The sequence below is a fragment of the Pseudorca crassidens genome, chromosome 9 (assembly GCF_039906515.1).
Source record: "Pseudorca crassidens isolate mPseCra1 chromosome 9, mPseCra1.hap1, whole genome shotgun sequence".
Lineage (NCBI taxonomy): Eukaryota > Metazoa > Chordata > Mammalia > Artiodactyla > Delphinidae > Pseudorca > Pseudorca crassidens.
The window spans coordinates 10,107,768-10,129,788 of record NC_090304.1 but is presented as its reverse complement, the minus strand read 5'-3'; the positions used below and the strand labels follow the sequence as shown (position 1 = coordinate 10,129,788).

The 22,021-nt window shown below is 59.6% G+C and overlaps 1 protein-coding gene across 9 annotated transcripts in view; it reads right to left on the bottom strand.

Moving 5' to 3' along the window:
- Window positions 1–13,986, bottom strand: part of SYT7 (synaptotagmin 7) — a 59,084-nt gene extending 45,098 nt beyond the window's left edge. For 8 of the 9 annotated variants that reach the window (XM_067748802.1, XM_067748809.1, XM_067748805.1 and 5 more), the window contains exon 1: window positions 5,068–5,158. In XM_067748802.1, the coding sequence (XP_067604903.1) occupies window positions 5,068–5,155 (88 nt within the window). In that variant the 5' untranslated portion in view covers window positions 5,156–5,158. Of the gene's footprint in view, window positions 1–5,067; window positions 5,159–13,607 lie in introns of those variants that run through there. The other variant, XM_067748803.1, reaches the window with a different exon arrangement.
- Window positions 13,987–22,021: the final 8,035 nt, after the last annotated feature.

Sequence of the window (22,021 nt, the reverse complement as noted above, 5' to 3'; positions counted from 1 at the left end):
ACATACTGTGAAGCTGCTCTCAGAGATGGTCAGGAAGGAGGAATATAACCAGTGGGAATCCAGGTGTGGGAGAGGTGGGTGGAGAGAGACCACTGTGGATCTGAACCCAGTTCTGCCACCCACTGTCACTGGCTGTGTGACCTTAGTCAACTAAGTCAACTGCCTGGCCCCAAGTCTCCTCGTTGGAATATAAGGTATCCGAGACTCCCTCTTGGAGGTGCCATTCTTCCATATTCTGGGGGTATCGTTTGCACCGCAAATATTTGGATGGATCCACAGAGCCCGCTGCTCTGAACTCTGTCCGCGGTGCTGAAACAACGATCGGCCCACGGCCTCTGTCCTTGGTTCTGAAACAGAAACTCAGTCCCGAGACTGCCCCCTCCTCCAGGCCACCCCGTGCATTGCCCCGGGCGAGCGGAATTCAGGAAACCAGAAGCTTTTTCAGGACTGCAGCGTAGCGGTCCTACCTTACTCTGCTAATCACTCCGTGATAAGTCCGAAGTTGAAGCCACAGCAGTGAGCAGCCCGACCTCAAGAACCCCCTTTCTTGGATGAGGTCCGCAGATACCAAGAACTCCAGTCAGCAGCCCTACTCCAGACAAAAAGAATTCCCCCTCTAATGTAAATGCCGCATCCCATTCCCTCAGGGGACCCCGCCGCACTGCCTCCTGGCGGCTGGCGCGGGTACTGCGCTCAGATCAGGAACACAGAAGGTCCCCAGCGGTGGCGCTGGGCGTGTGGGGAAGGAGCGGCAGACCGCCGGGCCCTCGCCGCCCCCTCACCCCTCCCGGGGCAATCTGGAGCTCTGAGCTTGCAGTGCTGCCCAACACCCAAAAGCTCCAGGCTGTCTGACTGTTTTCCAGCCACCCTGGGGTGCCATGCTGCCTCATTCACAGCAAAGACTCAACCCACGTTGCTGGACCCTACCAGGTGGAACTTCCTGTTCCCTCCTCCAAGGTGGGTGGGGTAGACCTGTTTAAACAAACACAACCTTTTCTCCCGCTGCTGGGCCAGTCCTAACGAGATGAACACACAGACCTGTAATGCCCCTCCACCAGGGCAGAGGCTCTCTACCTCACACCCACCCACATAAGAAACTTGCCCACGGCTCTTGCCTAGGAAGTAGTGTGCGTTGGGGGAGAAGCCCACAGCTGCAGCCCACTCCTCTCCTCGCACCCCACGGGTAGGGGCACTTTGAGAAGATCTGCTTGGTTAGCCTCACTGGGTGTAGAAATTCCCCTCTTCCAAGAACAAACAGCAAAACAAAACCACCTGAAGACAACACCCCAAATCAGCTTCTCTGGATCCAGGCATGGAGTAAAGATAATATCCTTTAATTACAGTAGATATAGCTAATATCAAATGCTGAGCACGTACTGTAGGCCAAGCACTGTGCTAAGAGCTCTGCGAACATTATCACATTTAGCCTTACCAACCTCCCTCTCCCAGGAAAGCATCAGGATCCGCATCCTACAGATCAGGAAAGTGGAGCTCAGAGAGGTGAGGTGACCACTCAGGGTGGTGCAAGTATTGAGACTGGCATGGGAAACCACATCCGTCTGCCCTTAATCTTGCAGCTCAGCTGGGTCTACCTCACCATCCCTCCATGTTCTTCGGGAAACCTCAGGGCCACTTACGTGTTTCCAGGGCTACCCCACCACTCCACGATCCTCACGTCTCAGCTGAGAGCCACATGGAGGAAGACAGTAGCACCTCACACTCCCACAACACTTTGCAGCCTGCAAATTGCTTTCATAGCCACCGTCCAAATCAGCCCTCATGGCGCGGAGGCCCTCCTTTGATTTTACAGGAGAGAAAAAACTAAGGCTCAAAGGAGTAAGTTTTGTCCCAAGTCACACGATGAGCAGTGGAGCCACAAGTCAGATGAAGATGGTGGGACTCCCAGCCCAGAGCTCTCTCTCGCCACTTCTTCAAGGCTGAGGTCCTGCAGGCAAGCCGGAAGTGGGTCTTAAGGGCTTTCGTCTCCGGTCAGGCTTCCTGAGGCCCTGACCTGAGCCGCTTCCCTTCTCCTGCTCCCTAGGGGAGCATCAGTTGGCTCAGCTCTAACTTGGAGTCTCCAAGTCTCATTCTAAATGAAATTTTTTTCCAGGCAATTACTTCCTGCTAATTAGGAGGCAAGATTGACAGTCCCTGGGCCCTGGGCTGACCCCTTTACTCAACTCACAGGGGTGGGGGGTTCTTGAGAGACTGGGTAGCAGCAGCAGCCACAGGAACTGCCTGCATCGGCCCCATCATTGGAAGGAGGCCAGGAAACTTCTGAGGGCAGGGGGACTGGTGGTGGAGTAAGAGGCTCCAAGGAATGGGAAGAAGGGAGGTGGGGATGCTGAGGGGGGAGGGACTCTGAAGTGGAAGAGAGCCAGGGGACAAGAAGCTGGAAGGAGCCTGGACGTGCCATGCAGAGTAAGAGAGAGACCTAGGCTCAGGGGCAACAGGGGGAGCCGGGAGGATCCAGAGAAATGGGGACACATCATAGGGAGGAAAAAGGAGGCATCTCAGGAAGCAGGAAGACAGAAGAGGAGGGAGAGATCTCCCTTCTGCAGAGGGAGGAAAGAAGGCACCCCGGAAAATGGTCAAGATTACAGAAGTGGAAGAGGTAGAGGCAGGGAGATACTGGGAGACTCCAGAAAGGGGAAGGAGACAGGAAGGAGGAATTGCTAAAGGAAATCCCTGGGGAGAAGGGGGGGGGGGAGGACAGCTGGAGTGGCAGCTCCCAGGGCCCCAAGAAGGGCTCTCTCTACATCATTGTCCTTGAGCCTCCCCCAATGTCAGTGCCCAGCCAGTCGGGCCTGCACGCCCTCCTACGCAGCCACAGGTGTGGGCGGGCATGATGGCAGGCCACCAGCCGGCTCAGGCCCCAGATGCTCCACTCGCCCAAGGCAGCTAGCCGACTTCCCTTCCTGCCAACCTGCCACCCCCTCCAGCAGGCTAAGCCAGGACCCTCCTGGGTGTCACAAAACAGCATGGCCAAGGGGCTCTGGGGCCGTGTGGTCTAGCCCCTCCCCTTTACAGAGGCAGGATCAAGGTCCAGAGAGGAAAGACTGCTTGTCCAAGGTCACAGAGCAAGTGAGTGGTAAGGCCAGGTGAAAAGGGATCAGGGGCTAAGCTGCAGTGGTGGGTCCTGTTCCCTCCTAGGCAAAGCCAATAACAGGAGACAACACAGGTCTTGGTCACCAGCAAGTCAGCCCCTGATCAGTCTAAGCTCTGTGGAGTGTGGGGTGGCAGGCAGAAGGGAGTGAGGGTTGCCAGGGGCTGGAAGGGAAGCAAAGGAAGTCACCATTTATAGAGCACTGGGTGGGAGGGTTCTGCAAGGGTTACAACTGCAGCTAACATTATTGCACTTACTAGGTACAGTGTTCCCCCCACTTAAGACATTACATGCAGATCTCATTTAATCCCCAGGATAACCCTATAGAGTATGTATTACTATTATTCTATTACAGGGAAGAAACTGAGACTCAGGGTTGAGTAATTGGCAAAGTCCGCAGACTAACCAGTGGCCTGGTTCTAACTCAGGCGGCTGGCCACTGCTTTGAGGACCTCTCTACCCCAGCGCTATCTGAAGATGCTCAGATCCCAGAGTTCCCAAGATCCCAGCCCAGCCCTGGCGGAATCTAGGCCCCAAATGCCAATGGGGTTACAGTTCTCTGTTGTGGAGGCTTCTTGTGGCCCAAAGGAGGTCTCAGACTTGAACAAGCCCTGTCTTAAGGTGCTGGAGTCTGGGTTCTAGTCCTGGCTCTGCCACTAACATACTGTGTGACCTTGGGCATGTCATTTGCCCTCTCTGGCCTGGTGCTCCCACCTATATCATCAAAGGGTAGGACCAGATAACAAGAGCTAGTATGCACTGTGCTAACTCTGTGACAGGCACGGTTCCAGGCAATGTATGGACATTAACTCAGCGAACCTCCCAGCAGCCCTCTGAAGCAGGAGCTATTACTGTCTCCATTTTACAGACGGGGAAATGAGGCAACGAAAGGTTAAGTAACTTGCCCGAGGCCACAAAGCTAATCAATACGTGGCCGATCTGGGATTCGCACCCCATTGCTTTTGACACAGAGCCCCTGCTCTGCCTGCTACTCTGCACTGTTTCCCTAAGGACTCTCTCAGCCCCTGCTTGGTGCCCCAGAGAGATCTGCCTATGTCCCTCTGCACAGGCACACATGCCATCATATTTCCACATGGGAAGCACACACACTATCACGTGTCTGCATGACACGACATGCGTTTGCTCATGCTTCCACGCCCGCTCCTGTGCTTCCACCCAGTTTCTGTCTGGAATAGCCACACACGGCCATCCATGTCCACAAGAACAGGCCAGCTCCGGCAGGCCCACATGCACGCATACACACGGACGGCCCCCTTTTCTGGGCTGACTCGTGGAAGCCGTGTGCCAGGCTGCAGCATATGGCCACGTGGTCGCGATGTGGGCCGCCACGCCCCTTCTCCTCTGCCCCCCTCCGGTGCCTGGGTGGCTCGCACGTCACATCCCGCACCTGCCGGCACCCCCATCCACGATGCCTTCCTCACACCTCTCCCCTAACAGAAGCGGGCACCTTCTCCAGGAAGGAAGCAGGCACACGCCCAGCCTGGCTCCCACAGCCCAAAGATGCCAGCCAACCTGGGGGCGGAGAGGGAGAAAGAGGCATCGATCGGAGGCTCTGGGGGCCCGAGGTTCACGGTTCCTGTCTGAGACTAAGCCCTCCCTTAGGTCTGAGCGCCAGAGCTGAGCTCTCAAGACCCTAGAGATGCCAGCTCCCCTCTGCATCGCCAGACACGGAGCCAGACGGGGGACCCGGGGACGGTGGCTCTGCCCATCGCTCCCGAGCAGGACCGTGGTGCCGAGAGGGCTTCTCTGCCCACGTTGCCGCTGCACCCCTGCAACCCCATCCTGGTCCCTGCTCTCTCCTCCCTCTGCCCAGGCATCTCAGAGCTCTGGGTATTTTTAGGCCCCAGCTGACAGGCTGTGAAATCGCTCCCTTCACACCTCCCTAACCAGGCGGGGGCTGGAGAGGGAGGAATGGGGTTCTGTGTGCGGGGGGTACACACCCAGCCGATTCATCAGGCTCCTCCGGGGCTGGCAGGTGCCAAGCAGGGAGTAAGGGGTGCCTCCCCTTGAGTGAGAGGATCCTTCCATGGGGCCTGGAGAGAGGGAGAGGAGACAGGATGGGAAGGAGGCTCCGCCCCACTCCAGGGACCTGAGAACAAAGCTTTAGGGGACACGGAGTGCTAAAGCAGGCGCTGGGGCCAATACTGATTCCCAGCCCTCCCTTCCGAGGGATGGGCCGAGAGACAGGCTGGCTCAGATCCTAGTGGGATAAGGGAGGCACTGGACAGTGTCGCCCAGTGGTTAAGACCTAGGTTTGGGAGTGAGGCTGACTTGCAATCTCATCCCTGCTCTGCTGAGTGACGTGGTGAGACACTCCACCTCTCCGGGCCTCAGTTTCCTTATCTGTACAACAGTGGTAATGAGATCTCCCCGAGGGACTGCTGTGAAGATTAAATGGAAGATGTAGGTAAAGAACAAGACGGTCTGTGGACCCACCAGGCACTGCTAAGAGAGGCTCCTTCGCTGCTTTCCCTTAGCGGCAAATCCTCCTAACTGTCTCTTCTCCGGGCTGCCTCCTTGCCGTGATCCCTGAGGCAGGAGCCCACAGTTCAGCCTGGCCCTTTGGCGCCTGCTGGACCCTCTCCCGCAGGGGAATAAATCCCCAGCTACGGTGGTTAGAAAACGTAGACCATCCCCACCCCGCCGCGTCCTGCCGCGGGGCACACATACACACCACGTGTACACACGGACCCAAACGCCAACATGCTCGCACGCTGCCAGTGCCTGGGTGTGAGAGCGTTTGCTCTGGGGTGGCCCCCTAGGGAAGTGGGAAGATGTACCCAGGCCCTGCTGTGAATGGGCCCCTGTGCCAGGGGCCGTGGGCACGGGGAGCGGGGTGGCCTGTCTAGTTGCTGTGGAGACAGGTTGGCTCTGGCGGGGCTCTGGAGCTCAGGCCTGGCAGCTGGAACCTGAGCTGTGCGGCTCCTCCAGGGCTGGACCCTGATGCCCACGGTGGGGGCGGCGGGTGCAGAGCGGTTCTCTGGAACCGTAACCGCGTTCGCTGGGCCTTGGGCCTGTCCACCTCTGGGAGGCTTTCTCTGATACCCCAGCCCCCTAGGTAAGCCCCCGGTGGGGAGGGGAAATCCGTGCCCACCTGCGCCAGGCTGTCTCCTTGACTGCCCATTACCCACCACAAGCTTTCGAAGGCCAGGGTCCCAGACCACCCGGTATGGTTGCTTGGGACACAGCCCTGTGCAGGTGAGGGACTGAGGAGGGTCTGGGCAGAGGTGGGAACAGATATGTTAATGGCTGGGCCTCCAGCTCCAGATATGGGCCTGTCTCCAGGCTTCCACCCTCCACACCGCCACCGAGTTAAAGTTCTTTATAGAGATATGCTTGAAAGCCATCCACGGCCCACCATTGCCCTAATTTAAAAAATAAATAAATAAAGCCCAGCCTTCCTATTTCAGAATGCCAGGACCTTCATAATCTGGCCCAGCCCACCTTTCCCAATCCTCAACTCCTGCTATTGCCCCCCAAAGGACTCCCTTCCAGCCCCCCACGCTCAGACACTCACTGCTGCCTCGACTGGCCAAGACCCGTCACACCTCCGGGCCATTGCATGTGCTGTCCCCACCACGCAGAATGCCTCCTCCCGGCCTGCTCACATGGCAAGCTCTTATTCTTCCTCCAACACCCAAAGCCCCGGACCCAACGCTCACGCTCCTGGGTCTGGTGGTGTGGCTGGAATCCCAAATCAACTTCTACCCGCCAATGCCCCCATCCCAGGGTGGTCTGAGGATGGACGAGCTAACGTACGTCGTGGCACCTGTGGAACGCGCCACACATCTTTGCGGTTTTGATGGTAACTGACAGACCCTGCCTCGGTGAAGCCCTCCCCAAGCCTCCTCCACCAGGGCTGAGGCAGGCCTATCCTCCTCGGAGCTTCCGGAACCCTCGTCCCACACATCGATCGCTCGGTGCAGGGCGATGTTGATAACAGCTGCCATTGGCTGAGTGTTTACTACGTGCAGGGCTTTCTGCTAAAGATGTTTTCTGCCTTATCTCATCCTCCAATCCCATGGGAGGTAAGAACCATCCTCATACCCATTTAACAGAGGAGGAAACGGAGGCCAGGGTGGTGAGTAACTTGCTTCAGGGACACAGCCGCAAATGTCTCTGCCAGAGGCTCTTTGACCCCGGAGACCTAGCTGAAGCAAGCCGGCCCCTGCTTCGCGGAGGTAAAGTGCGCAGCACGTACTGCGTGCTCCACAAATAAGGACGCGCTATTATTGTCCTATCGTTATTATCAGGGGAGGGAACAGGGTATGCTGGGTGACCTAAGAGGGGCTTCCTTAGGCTGAACCCCCTATAAAGCAGGGGACTCCCGTTTTCCTGGAGAAAGAAAGTGAGGGCTCAGAGGGACCCTTGGGCTGCCAGGGACTGGGGTTGGGATGGCAAGGATTTGTACAGGGAGCCCCGATATCTGGACCCGGCGGACCTGAGGAACCTGAGGGAGGCTGGAGTGAGTGAGTGCGCGAGGGGTTCACGGCAGGCCCAGGTTGGGCAGAGCAGGAGAGGGCCTGCCGCGCCACTGGTTGATCTGGACACCACTCTGGCCCCACTGACACCACCCCGTGGTAACGAGACGGATCCAATTTGTACCCAGGGCCCCGCCGGGAGCATCTGCCACGGCAGGGTTTGAAGTAATTTAATTGGACACATTAGCCACACAGCTCTGTCCTCTGCTCCCCTCGTGGAGGGACTCAAGCAGCCACCCCTCGGGGCCTCCCACACCCACCACCCCGCCTGGCTGGAAGCAGGGTGCTCGCTTCGCCAGCTAGCACTGTGAGACGGACCTGCTAGGACGGACCCCCTGGCACCCCACCTCTCTCATTTTGGGGGCTTCCTGAGGGCCCTAGAACCACAGGGCTGGGGTTTTGGGGTTCTCTAGGCCCAAAGTTCTCCCCTTTCTCTGATGCAACCAGCAACTCCCAGCTGGGGCTCAGACCTCTCCCGCCTGCCTCCTCCGATGGGCAGAAAGGGTCACCCCTTTTCTCCCCGAGCCAGCTGGAGAACTCCAACTTCCTGCACTCCAGGAAGGGCATCGAAGAAGCAGGGCCACTACCAAGATTGGGGTTGGGTGGGCAGTTCTCTTAGGGCTCTGGGAAGGGGTACACACACACACACACACACACACACACACACACACACACACACACACATGGACAGACCCACACGCTATTGTGGACATGCCTGTATCTGTACAGGCCAAAGCTCCACCCCCCACCACCACCCCCCATCCATGCCCATGCACGCCACACAGCCAGGTGAGGCCCTGCTCCCAGCAGATGGAGCCCTCAGAGGTGGCCAAGCTGGCAGGTGGGAGGGTGTGGCAGGGGGCAGGCAGGGCCCCTGGAGGGCACAGGCCCCGCCTGGCTGGGTACAGGGCCAGGGGAGCTGCCCTCCCCCAGTGCTTTCCGTCACAGCTCCCTGGGCACCTCGACGCACCTCGCTACAAATCCACTCATTAGCTGCTGTTTACAGCGGGCACAGAGCTCAGACGAGCACAGCGAGTACGGCCGTCCAGCTGCCACCCGCGCACACGCACAGGTACACACGCAGCGCAACGCTTCTGTGCACCGGCCCCGCCCTCCCGCTCCCTGGTGCTGCAGCCCCACACACTCAACCCCTCGGACATGTCAACTCCCCAGACGTCCCAGCTCACCATAGTAGTCGGCTCCCAGCCCAGCCTCACAGGCGACACACCTCTTCCAAGGGGCTCCTCCAACCAGAAGCTGCAGAACCCCCCAGGGCAGGCCCGACATGCCAGCCCACGTTCTGACCAACCGGGCCCAGAGTCCCAGGCACAGGCTCTGGGCGCCGTCCAGCCCCTTCCACAGGTCCCATGCTGCCTGCCAACTCCATTCCAACCCCTGGGGAATTCTGCTGGGTGAGACTGAAGTCCTGCCCTCCAGACACAAGTTGGACAGGGCCCAGCAAGCCTGCCCCTGCTGCCCGGAAGGTCAGGGACATCCACGTCCGTGGAACTGGCAAGGTCCACCTGGCACCACTGGCTGGGGTCCCCTGGCAAGGCAGGTGGGCACCCGGGCTGGCCTGGCACAGGCTGGCTCTGGCACCTGGCCAGACCAGTGACAGCCCCAACAGAGAGCACTGACCTTGCTGGCGGCATGTACCACCTGCCCGGCACTGCCCAGGGGAGAGGGCGCCGGCTCCACGCAGGGCTGCCCGCACCTACCTGAGATGCCTCCGTGCCTCCGCGGAGCCTGTCCAGCCAAGAGTCCTCTGCTCAGGATTCTGCCTCCCGCACGCCCCCCCGACCCCGAGCCCCCCCACACACACCACGAGGCCCCCCTTACCACTCCTCTCCCTGCTGATCCCAGCCTCACTCCCCTGCGGGAAGCAGTTATTGAGAACGGTCCATCAGATTCAATAAAGATTCAAAGCCCCTGAGAGAATGGGGGTGGGTGGGCGGGGAGTGCGGGTGGGGAACGGAGGAGTGGGAAGGGGGGGCCCACACACTCCTCCTCTGCCTGCCCCTCAGGCAGGGCTGGAGGGGGTAAGAAGGGGACAGTCCTCCACTGTCACTCGATGTTACCTGCAGTGCCCCTTGGGCCTGAGCTTGGGGTCAGCCAGGGGCAGGGCCCAGCTGTCCGGGGCCTGTCTTTGTTCGCCTGACACCCACCTGTTCCTCTGCCTTCCAGCTGTCCCTCACCTGTCACCTGCTGGCCTGTGGGTTCCCACCCCAGTCCAGCCTGCTCTAGCCCCTCTTCCCCAACCAGGAGGCGCTTTGAGGCTCTCTCCCTCTCCACCATCCCCCAGTCCTGAGCACCCAGCCTAGCGGTCAAGTTGTCCCCGCGAGGCCACTGAACAGCATGATCGGAGGCCAAGGGGTAGGGGGAAGTCCTGTCTCCCTGGAAACGCTACAGCTTGGGGGCACTGGCTACCCTGACCCAAACCCGGCAGAAGTCATACGCCCAGCCCTGCGTTTGGACCTATTCTCTCCCAAGTCCCCCTCACAGCCATGGCCCGCTGGGAGGTCACTTGATCTTCAGTCCCAGCCTGTGAGCCAAGCCCAGGAGGCAGGCCAGGGAGGTCTGGGCCCGTGCAGGTGGGGGAGCTGGGGGTGGGGGCAGGGTTTGTCAGTGAAATGGTCAGTCAGGTCTCCTTGGACAGTCCCACATCCCAGTCCCGTCCCTAAACTTGACGGCCCTCACAGCGTACACCGCTGGTCTGCCCTTTCAGCCCCGATTCCTGCGCCACACGCCACGCAACAGCCTCTGTCCCTAACCTGTGCCCAGTGGGTGGAGGGTTGGCCTGGACAATCGTGTGGATCCTCCTGCATTGAGAGAGAAGACCCTACGTGCCAAGGCCCCCTGGCCCATGCAGAGGGTCCCCCACACTCCCTAGGAACGACCTGCCTGGAAGAGTTGCTGTAGGGGGCAGAGCCCACTAACAGGTGGGACAGACAGAGAAGACTTCAAGCACTGCTATCCCCAAGGACAAGGTCATAGAGGGCTGGGGGCAGGGCTGGCAGTCCTCAGGACCTGAACCCTCTCCCAGAGCCGCTGCACCAGCCCAGACTTTGCCCCTCTGGCCTTGCTCACCCGCAAGGTCACCTCTCCCTCCCTCTCTCCCTGCTGCCGTCCTGCCTGCCCACTGCAACACTGACCCCTGCGGGCCTACCGAGGTCCTGCCCTGCCGGGGGACAGGGACACAGGGAGGCCTGGCCAGGCCAGCTTTGGGATGGACAGAGGATGGAGGCTGAGGGCCGGGAGAGGGCCGCACGTCTATTGGAGGGGACAGAGGGGAGATTGCAGGCATGGCTGGGGGGAGGCGAGGCAGAGTTTGGAGCAGAAGCGAGGGGGGGGGGCTGGTCTTCGTTCTTCACTGGGCTGTGGCTTTTCCCCACAGTCCCTTGCTTCAGCCACAAAAGATCAGGAAGAGAATTGCCTGGAGGCTAGGGGTCCACAAGGGGAGGGAACTGCTCCTGTCCCCTGTCAGGATAAGGGTCTTAGCAGCAGACTGAGCCCTATGGGGACTTGCAGAGTGCATGGGCTGAAGGAGGGGGTACACAGGGACCTTCTGGAACCATCCTCGGACAAGAGGACAGGAGATTAAGATTTTTTTTAAAGGACTGGGCCACAGGTGTTCCAGGCAGTGGGATGAGGGGATGAGGATGTAAATGGTACTGGCCTTTGGGGGACCAGATGGATGGGCCTGAATCACACGGGAATTAATTTGCATATCTTACTCCCACCTGGTGCCTGCCTTGGGGGACACATACCCTGCCTGGGGGAGCAGGGTCTGGGGAGCCTGGGGTGAGCTGGGGTGGAGGGGTGGTGGTGGGAAGTCTGGCTTGAAGCTGTAGGGATTATAGGAGGTGGGCAGGGATGTCAGAGGGCACAGAGGCCAGACTGAGGCCCCCAACCCCCCGGCCCCTCAGAGAGCCCCAGGGGACTAGGATTAAAAGCAAATTCTGCCCTCTCCAGCCTATGTCTGACCCCATCCAGCCCACTGTCCACATAAGAGAGAAGTAAACGTAAGGCTGGTCTGCTTCCCGGTCAGAATTGCCCCTGCCACAGGACTAGTGGGTCCTGCAACCAGAGTGGGCAAGACAGGTCTCCAGCCCAGACAGCAAGGCCCATTCAAGGGGGAGAGGGCAAAGTCTGGGGGCTGCCAGCACACCAGTGGCAGCACTGGGTTCCAGGCCCTCTGCCCAGAAGATGCCAAGCACATCAAGTTGGCCTCCATGGAGAGGGCAGAGGTGCTTGGAGGAGTGGTGATGTCATGGTGCCCAGGCGTGGGAGGAAAACGGAGGGAGGGAGAGGGGACAAGGGCAGGGCCCCAGGCCACTGGCCTGACAACAGGAAAGGGGAGGCTGCCAGCCTGGCAGGGCAGGGGAGGGGAGTGTCCTCACTGCATCCCCCCTTCCATCTTCATACCATGGAGCTGGTCTCTGAACTAATTCTGAGAGGGTGATCCAAGCAAGAGAACACCTCTGTCTTTGGTCCAAGTGCTGGAAGCTGGCAGTGTCTTGGGGAAAGATGCCAGGGTAGGTGACCTGGGTCCAGAGAGATGAAGGGAGGGGTCTCCAAAGGCAATGTCCCTTCTGCCATTACCTAGAGGACATTCATAGATGGGCATGAGGTTCCAGAGAGGGAGACTGAGTCTCTTTCACCCATATACGCAAGCGCTGAATGAGTGCAATGCCTAGCACCCAGGAGGTCCTCCTCAGTGGGCTCGGGCTGCCATGGCTTGATGAGGGCAAGAATGGATGCAGGGACAGGCTGAGGCTGCCCCTAGAGGGAAAGAGCAGATGTGGGGCTGGGGCAAGAGTGGACAAAGCCGGCGCCCACTGGACTGCCCTCAAAAGCCTTGGGGCCCTAGGCCCCTTCTGTGGAGGGCCTTAGAGCTCTCCCTTCCCCCAGGACGCCCAGCCAACCCCCAGAGGTTAGCAGGAGTAAGCCTAGAGGCTCTTCGTCCGGGAGCAAGTCCTCAGGCTGAGGTGTCGTGCTTTCAGCATCAGACAGAAACCCAGAAGCGGAGACCCTGCTACCAGAACTGGCAGACTGCGGGTGTTGGGTCAGGGGTGGGGCACCCCAGGTGGGAGCTGAGCCTGAGACTGGGCAGGAGCTGCAGGGGACCTGCCTACAGGTGGGCGCTGTGTGAGGAGGCGTCCGGAGCCAAGGAGGAAATGGCAGAGCAATTTCCCGGGGAAGGTGGAAGGATTCCTTGGCCTGGCTTCCAGGATACCAGGCAGACGTGGGCTCCCAGGCCACTCCCTGGCTTGGGCTCAGGAGAAATGCAAGGGAGCACGGCCCCTCCCCCTGCCAACCCTGACAGGACGGGAGTGAGTTTGGGGTTCTTTGCTTCCCCCCTCCCCAAGCCCAGGAGAACATTCCCCTGGTACCCCTATTCTCATCAATCTGTGCTCTCTTTCCCTTCAGGTACCCCCACCTCCCTCCTCAACGCTCCTGTGGCTCACCACCCTCTAGAAGCCCCCCTCCCCTGCTGCTGCACCAGATGCCCACTTGCCCCCTGGCACCCTCTCAATTCACAGTTGGCACCGCCGATGTCACTCTGCTTCCCGGTGCCCACAACCTTGGCTGAAAGCTGCCCGGGATCCTTGTTCTGGGGTCCCCTAGCACTGGCACCCGGGAGGCACTGGGGCTGGGGACCCGGGGGTGCCTCTGAGGGCACTGCGGGGGCAGCGGCTCCTCGCTCCGCCACACACGTTGTCCTTGGGCTGCTGGGGGTGGGGGGGGAGGTCCTTGTGGGGACACTGCAAAGCCGGCGCCCGGCATCAAGCTCGGCAGTGCCCGAACTGCGGGGGGCCGGGGTCCGAGCTGCTGCCGCTCAAGCCCGCGCCCCCGGTGTGGGATGACCCTGGGCGGGGGGAGTCCGTGCGGCTCCGGCGGACAGTAGCCCCGGGCTGGGGCTCCGAGACGGCTCCCGGCGCTGCCGCCGTCCTGCCCGCCGGTTCGGGGCGCCCCAGCCCGCGCGGGGCCGCGCTTACCTGGGCTGGCCGCCTCCGGGTCCCGGTACATGGTCCCCTCGTCGCCGGCTCCCTCCGGGCTCTTCAGAGCCGCCCGTGGCCGCGCGCTGCTCCGCCGCCGCTGCAGGACATGGGGCCGGGCGACCCCCGGGGGCGGGTCCGAGGGCGGGGGCCGCGCGGGCTGCACCGAGCCGCCGAGCCGGGTAGCGGGGGCCGCCCGCCAGCCCTCCCGCCCGCCCGCCGAGCACGCTGCAGCCGCCGCCGAGCCGCGCCGAGCCTCCTCCCTCCGGCCTGCGCGCCGCGTGTGCGCGCCGGAGCGTGTGTGAGTGTGTACGAGGCCGTGTGTATGTGTGTGTGAGCTCGTGTGTGAGCGCGCCCTGGGCACCGCCGGCGCCGCCCGCCCGCTGTCGAGCGCCTCAGCCACCGCCTGCTGCCCGCTGCTGGCCGCGCGCCGCACTGCAGCCCGCGCCCGCCGCCGCCCCGAGGGCACCACCGCCGCCCCACGCCCCGCCCGCAGCCCCCGCAGGGAGGGCACGGAGCCCGCCGGCTAGGCTCTTTGGGCCTGCGGGTCCCGCCGCACTGATCGACCCACCCCGCCTGTGCGCCCCTGATGGCAGCGGCTTCGAACCCCGCAGGGCGGCGGAGCCGGCCACCTCCTCCGAGGTGCCCTTTGACTCCGTTCCAAAAGGCGTGGAAATCCACTCCGGGTTTTCCGCTCGGTGGCGGCTGCAGGGCGTCAGCCCCGGACTCGACAGCGCGGCGTCCCGGGAAGGGGAGCTGGCGTGTGTAAAAACCAGGAGTGGAATTTTGCCAGCGCTGAGCCTGGGTCCACCACTCTGGCCATCCCCAGAGCTTGCGCACAGCTGGAGTCTAGGAGCTCCACCCTCTATGAGGGACTAGGCCTAGTGACCCTCCCCACTTAACCCAGCCGCACAATAGAAGAAAACAGACCTTTTAGCCTCTGCCCCTGCTTCTCGCGCTCCACTCCTCCAGTGCCCCCCTCCTTTTCCTTGACCTCAGAACTTCAGGGGGTAAGAAAGAAAGGCCTCCTTCCCCTTCCAACCCTGGGGCTCACTTGGCCCTCTCTGTCCCTCTGTCAGCTCAGCACAGTCCAAATCAGGTGAACCCTAATTCTCCTTCCTCTACAGAATTGGAACTGTTTGATTCTGGGGGAGGGAGGAGAAGGGGCCCGTATCCCAGGGCTTTTAAAAGCCTGGAACTGAACCATTGGTGGTTTCAGGTACACCCCCTCCTCACACACACACACACACACAGGTACACAAATAAACCTCCTACACAACGAGATACGGACGCTGAAGGCTCACACAATACAGGGCATGCCCCTACCCTGAACTGACGGGAATAAGCAGGGGGGCAAAAGCCCTGGGCCTGCCACAGCATCCTCCCCTCCCCTCCACTGAGAATGCAGTTCACAGGTGAACCAGGCTTTCCAGAGTCAAGGGTTCTTACTGTCACCTCGAGAAGCAGACTCTGTACTGCTCAGCTCACACCCAGCCACACCTCCACCTTCCCACAGCCTCCACAGGGGCAAGCCTCCATCTCAAGTCTCCCTCAACACACTGACATACACAAACCATCACCTTGAACTCACATGGAGCCTCTTACACACACACACACACACACGCACACACACACACATTCACCTCCACCCACAGCTTTTCTGGTTGAGAAACAGACAAGGAAATTCCCCCAAGCAAACCTCCATGAAGACTGTTCCGGTGGAGGACAGATTTCCTTGGATTGAATGTTCTAATTAAATAGGGAAGGGAAAAAGTCAACTGTGGGTTCTAGCCCATAATTCCTCAGTGGCCAGAAATCTCAGCTCCTCATCCCCTGGTCAAGGGCCATTATGTTTCACACGCCCTGCAGCCAGTCTCATCCACGAGTAGCCAAGAGTTCAGGCACTATCCACACACCCCTTTTTGGCAAACCCCAGAGAGCCAGGCCAACAGGCTGGGACTCCAGGGTCCCCAGGCTCGCCTTGCTCTTGCTTGTACCCCCAGCTGCCTCTCTCCCTGCCCTAGTGAAGAGCAGCTAGTTCATCCCTCCCCCCCCACCAAGTTCTGTACTTGGAGCACAGAACTTATCCCTGATCGATTTTGAATGCCATTTACTGTCATTACTTTACCCTTAACAGGGACATGCCCCATTCCCATGTTTCGCCTGTCAGGGAAGTTCTTCTAGATGTCTAACCTTGAACCATTCTCTTGAATTTGAAGGCTCTTCTCTCCTGCTGGAGCATCATTGACAGCCAAGCCAGCTGTGAGTTCCTGTCTTCTGAGCACTCACAAAGGGCTGGGCACAAGCAGGAAATGAAGCCTGGGGGAGTGAACAGGTCCCTCTGAGAAAGGAGATCAGAGCGTGTGAATCACCCCTGTTCTGCCCGGTCCCTCCCAGAGGAGGGCCTGGGGATTTGCCCTCTCCCCTTCCCATCCCACTCTCATTCTCTGACGCTGCTGGCCCCTGTGTCCTGGGTTCCATGTCGTGGCAGGAAATGTTGGCAGCACCTGGTTCTCCAAGGACTGTCACGGTGCTTGCTGTGGACCCCTCAGGCCTGCTTCTGATCTGGTGCTGTCTTCAGGGTCCAGGTGTCCTGGGTCCGCTTTGGGAGGGGTGCGAAGCAGGGAGGGACGTTCTGTCCCACAGAAGCAGATGCCAGGCCTGCACTCTCCTAAACAGGGCCCCTGAGGCCACCTGGCTCTGTTGCTAGGTCACGGCAGCAGGCAGGGCTCCTGGGTTCCCCTCTGGCCTCCATCTGCCATGGTCTCCAGTGCTGCTATCTCCCCACAGCTCCTGTCCCCCCTACCCCGCTTCCTTGGACATGGGCTGAATTATTAATAAAATGCTGAGGAAGCTGATTGTGCAGCTCACGTGACAGAACAAACACACCTCTCTCCTCACCACCATCCATGTAGCAAGAGACTCAGGCTCAGCATCCTCTTGATGTAGGAGGGGCAGGCTCAGAGATGGGCCAGTAGGCAGCCATGCAGGGCAGCAGCAGAGCCCGCGGATGGGCCAGACCAGGAGCAACCTGCTCTGCCACCCTGCCCCCAACCCCGCAGCTACCCCCGCCCCAGGCTTCCCCTTCCTCATCGACAGAGGACAAGAGTCTGGACAAGGTAAAAGCACATTAACCGACGTTATCTCCCCAGAAAGGACGCAACGGCAACCCCCTAGAAGGCAGCTGCAGCCCTCTCTCTGCCCACCTCCTCACAGTGGAGACCCAGTAACCCGCGCATCTCAGAGGTCTACCCGGGGGCCCACACTTCTGCTGGGTCCTGCTTTGGAGGCCTGATACTAAAGAGGCGGGGTCTGGCCCACAGCATCCAGGAATCCTAGACTTCAATTCTGGTCCTGCCTCTGCCACTACCCAGCTGTTTGGCCTCGGCCAGTTACTTGACACCTTTGGGCCTCACTTTTCTCATCCATAAAATGGGGCTAATAGTTGCATCATGTAGGTCTGTGAGAATACACTGGGGAGATGGCAAGGCAAGGGCTAGGTGTTTTTCTTAGTTCCCTGGGGGGGTGCCCCAGGGACCAAAGACCCTGCTCCAAACTGACCTCTCATAGCCCTGGGTCCCCATTCCACATCCTCGGGTCATGTCGTAGGGCCTGAAACATTCTCTTGCCAGAAACCCCTTCCCCACTCCCAACCCCATCCACATCCTTTCTCCCTGTAACCTCCTCCCCTTCCAGATTCTGGCTCTGAGTCTCTCTCTCTCTCCATGGTCACCCTGACACCCTTGAGGGCTGGGCTCAGCAGCTCAAACCCCCATCACCCCAAAAGATGGAAGCTATTGCCTTTTCTCCTTGCCAGTTCCTGCTGGTCACAGCCCCGCCCTCAGTCAGAATCTTGGCCTTAGGCCTCTGTTTTGAGACACCCCTACCTTAGTTTCAGGCAACTCTGGGCCCCTGAGACAGACAGAGATATGGGGGCTAGTGAGATGCCCTTATCAGGGTGCACTGTGGAATCACCTTGGCTTGCCGATGACAAGCTGAGTGACCTGAGGTAAGTGATTCCATCCTTCCAAGCCTCAGTTTACCAGTCTGTACAACAAGGATGTTGATTTTTAGTCTTAATTTAGCCTTGGACTCCTCTGGGAATCTAATGAACCCCAGGGACCTCTGTTCCCTAGAAAAACACATATTCAAATACAGACACAACATTCTGTCCATAATTGGGTGAGAGAGAGTCCTACAGGTTCCAGATAAAAATCCCAGACCCAGAACTTCCCTGGCAGTCCAGTGGTTAAGACTCTGTGCTCCCACTGCAGGGGGCACGAATTGGGTCCCATGTCTGGGAACTAAGATCCCACGTGCAGCGCAGCTTGGCAAATAAAACCCCAAACAAACAAACAAAAACCCTGACCCAGAGATTTACAAGGTCTCTTCCAGCTCTGAGAGTCTGAGCCCAGTTCTCTGCCCTACTCACCCTCCCCACGGTGATTCCTGGGTCATGGTGGGGCAGGGCTGGTGGTCTATCCCCACCATTTCTCCCTCCTGCCTCAGCGGCCCCTCCCCCAGCACTCGCTGTGGCTGGAGCCAGCTTGCCGGCAGCTCAGACTAATATTTCAGTACCTCCTGGAGCCTACTGAACAGGCTTCACCTGCCTTTCAAGGTATTTAAAGGTTTTTTGACCAAATGCTTTTTGATCCTCCGCTGATGGGAACCAAGGAGAGGCGCTTTCACCAACGGCCCCCCTCCCCACCATAGATTAGTGACTAAGAGCTCTTTTGATATTGCAGAAACCTTCTGTGGTTTGTTCAAAGTCCTGGCCCTTGGGGCCACCTCCCCCAGAGACCCAAGCCTGTCAGCTCCAGCCGCCACCGCCCACCCCCAGCAGTGGCCTAGTTAATGGGGGCTACCCAGCGTTAGACGGCTCTGCCTGCAGCGGTGGGACCCCAGACCCGAGCCCCGCTGGTAGAGGGGCCAGTTCAGTCAACCCCCGCCCCTCCCAGGGAGCCCCCACCCGGTCCAGATAAGGCTGGGGTCGGAGTAAGTATCCCCCAGACTCCGGCGGAACACGCCTCTTCTCCCCTCCCTACTGAGGCTGCATAGACGGGCACGCGGCCCAAGGGATCGATTAACCTGTTTCCAGGGTCCAGTAAGAGATCCCTTAGCCTGAAGCTGAGAAGGGGAAAATGAGGCTTTGAAAAGTCTCAGGTACGGGTCTCGGTGCGTGAGGGGACAAGAGCCGGCACCCACCGACTCAAGACCTTCGCCCGCTCTGCAAGCCCCCAGCACAGCCGGCGCCACTCGCCCCTCCGCGCTCCGGTTCCTGCAGGGCTGCGCAGAAGGCGCGCTGGGGGTGGGCCCCGGCTGCGGAATCCGTGAGGGGCGGGGGACGAGGCATCAGGATCAGGGCCATCAGCCCCCGCGACGGGCGCCCCCAGCGCGGCTGTCCTTCTCGTCAACTTGGACGGACCCACCCGGAGCGCCCGGAGCTGAGTCTCGGGCCGGGCGGGGGCCGAGGCGGGGATGCGCGTGCGCGGAGGGGGCGCCGCGGAGCCCGCGTGAGCTGGTGGATTACCGCGTACCGGAGAGGAGGCGTTCGCCGTCCGCGTCCGCCCCGAAGGAGGAGGCGCCGGAGACGCGGGTGCGCCGAGCTGGGGACACGATACGCCCGCCCGGGGTCTGAGGCCCCCAACCCCGCGCCCCATCTGGAGTTGAAGACTGCAGTGGGTGTGGGGTCCCCTTTCTCAGCAGGTGAAAGGGTTATCCGCGCCCAGAGAGCTGTGACTGCCCCAGTTCCACGATGCCTGGCTCTGCGCTTGGGAGGGTAACAGAAGGGGCCTCAGCGCTCCGGGAGCTGGGAGAGTTAACGTTGCCAGGCTCCCTTCCTCGCTAAAGGCTCCGGGGGCTGCTGGGCTCCTTGGCCCGGCCAGACCGAGCGCCAGAATCCAGTCCCGGCCCTGTAATAATCATTATAGCAGCAGCCACCGTTTATTGAGCTCTGAGGGCCTGCCAGGCCCAAGTGCCAAGTGCATAACATGCAGTATCCCACTTAATAGCCCGATGAAGAAGTCCTGTTGTGATCCCCTCGGGAAGGCCAAGAGGCTGAGGAACAGAGGGGGTGTGGCGCACGTCTGAGGTCACACAGCCAGGAAGGGTGAGGGAGGGGGCATTCCCCCCTCCCCCACCTCCCTGGCTCCGACCAGTTCTAGAGCCCAAGTACTCCAATCGCTGGCTTCACTGCCTTTCACCTTGGAGCCTTCCGGAGGCTGGGCAGGCACCAGGGTCCCTCCAGCCCTGCTCTTGAGAGGTGAGGGGGGAGCAGAGGTGGGGCAGCCCTGGAAAAGAGAGAGAAGATGGGGGAACCACCCCCATCTCTCTGGCGGCTCCGTTTCCTCCTGGCTCCCTTCTCTTCCTGCTGCTGTCCTCCCACAACTGTGAGAGTCCTCCAAGGCTCTGTTCTCAGCCCCATTTTCTTTCTCACTCCACACTCTCTCCTGCATGAGCTCATCCACTCCCAGGGCCTCGGCTTTTGCTTCAGCCCGACTCCCAGCCCTGTCTCTGGGGCCCTGACCTCCCTCCCAAGCTGGCATCTGCCTTCCTAATGAAGGATCTCCACCCATTACCTCCTCGGGAAGCAGCCCCTCCCTGGGATCACACCATGCCTGTTAAGGCCCCATCACTCTCCCAAACTCCAGATCAGTTCCCCAGAGCCTCACCTGCCCTGCCCTCACATCTAATGGGCTTCCAGATCCTTCAGACCCTTTCTCTGTGGAGCCTCTCACACCCTCATTGCAAACTTGGTGGCTGCCTGCCTAAGTCAGACACTCATCCCCTCACCCCCCGCCTCAGCAGTGGCTCCTGACCCGTTGACTGCCTCCTCCATTCCAGTCCAGGGTCCTCCTCACTGATTTTCTGGTCATCTGATCATGCTGACCTCTGACCCCGAGGACTTCAATGGCTCCCCACTGCCTGCGGAATCAGGTACGAGCAACTTTGCCTGACACAGAGTAGCCCCCGTCTGAGGACCTTGCCGTCCTTGTCTTGCCCAGTGCCCTGCCTTCAGCTAAAAACTGTTCCTGAGTTTCTGCCCTGTGTTTCCACCCTTCAAGGCCCATCTCAAATTCCGCTTCCTCCAGGGAGCCGTCCCGGATTCTTCCAGGTGATTCTCCTCCTCTGTGGGCTCACGGTACTTCTTCACCTCTGCTCCGCTGGAATTGTCTACTTTATTAGTGTTCGTACACCTCTCCAGCCCTGCTGTCTACCCACCTTCCCCACCCATGGAACAGATGCGGCAAGGAGAGCCCATTCCTATCCATCTTCATCTTCCTTCTTTCATTTTTTAATTGATCCATTCAGCCGACATTATGCTACTGTATGCCGGGTTCTGCATATTCACAACCCCCATCTGGGCTCATCCCCTGGGTAACTGGCATTCAGTGGGACAAGTACACTAATGGAGAGATGCTTCGGGCAAGCATGCCCTGGACAAGAATGTCTCCAGGCTCCCGAATGCCAGGGAGAAAGCAAGCTTGAATAAGACCAAGCCCGCCCTCCAGGACTGTTGATCTATAGAAAGACGATGACATGTGCACAGATGCAGGTTTGAACAAAGTGCTCTGAGACCACAGAAAACAGAGCAATGACTTTGGCCCTGGGGAAATCCAGAAGCTTCTCAAATGCCCAGTCCTTGCACCAAGTGGGGGGCCTCTTAAATCTTTGCTGAATTAAATTGGATCGGAGAAGAAAGGAAATAATAGAGGCTGAAGAAGAAAAGGAAGGCTATGGAGGGGAGGGCGATGACGGAGCATTTTCGCAACATCTGCACGGAGTGGCCCTGCGACCCGTCCCAGTGGGATGTCTTGCGGACAAATGAGATCACAGATATGCCCCACTCTGAACTCTCGGGAAGAAATGAGTTATATATATGTCGATATTATTAGTCTATCCCCATCAGAGCAGTAAGTCCTTCTCTCCAGGAAGCCTCAGTTTCCCCCTGGGAAAACCAGATGTACCCTACAACAACTCGCTTCTCCCTCTGGGCCTCAGTTTCCCCATCTGCAACGTGAGGATGTGAGATGAGGTGGTTTTGAATATCTGGCTCCTCCAAGGAGATGCTCTGTCGGACAGCTGTGTCTGACCAGGAGACGCCCTCTGGCCTCTGCTATCCTCCACACCCTGGGCTGAGAGCTCAAGGGTCCCTGCGATGTCACAAAGGCCACTGCCTGTCCTATTTGTCTTTCTGCTCAAACAAGGCCAGGCAGAAAGTGAGGCAAGTATGGACTTTCTGGCCGGACTTTCTCCTGTAAATTTAGGGGCACAGGCTTCAGGCCTGTGTTCTGAAAAAGCCCCCTTTGTGGGGCCCTCCCTGCCATCCCAGGTCCAAGGTCTGGATTCCTCTGGGGAAACCCCATCCGTCTCCAAATCCCCATGGGCTGCCCCCCTGATGGCCAGAAGTGTTG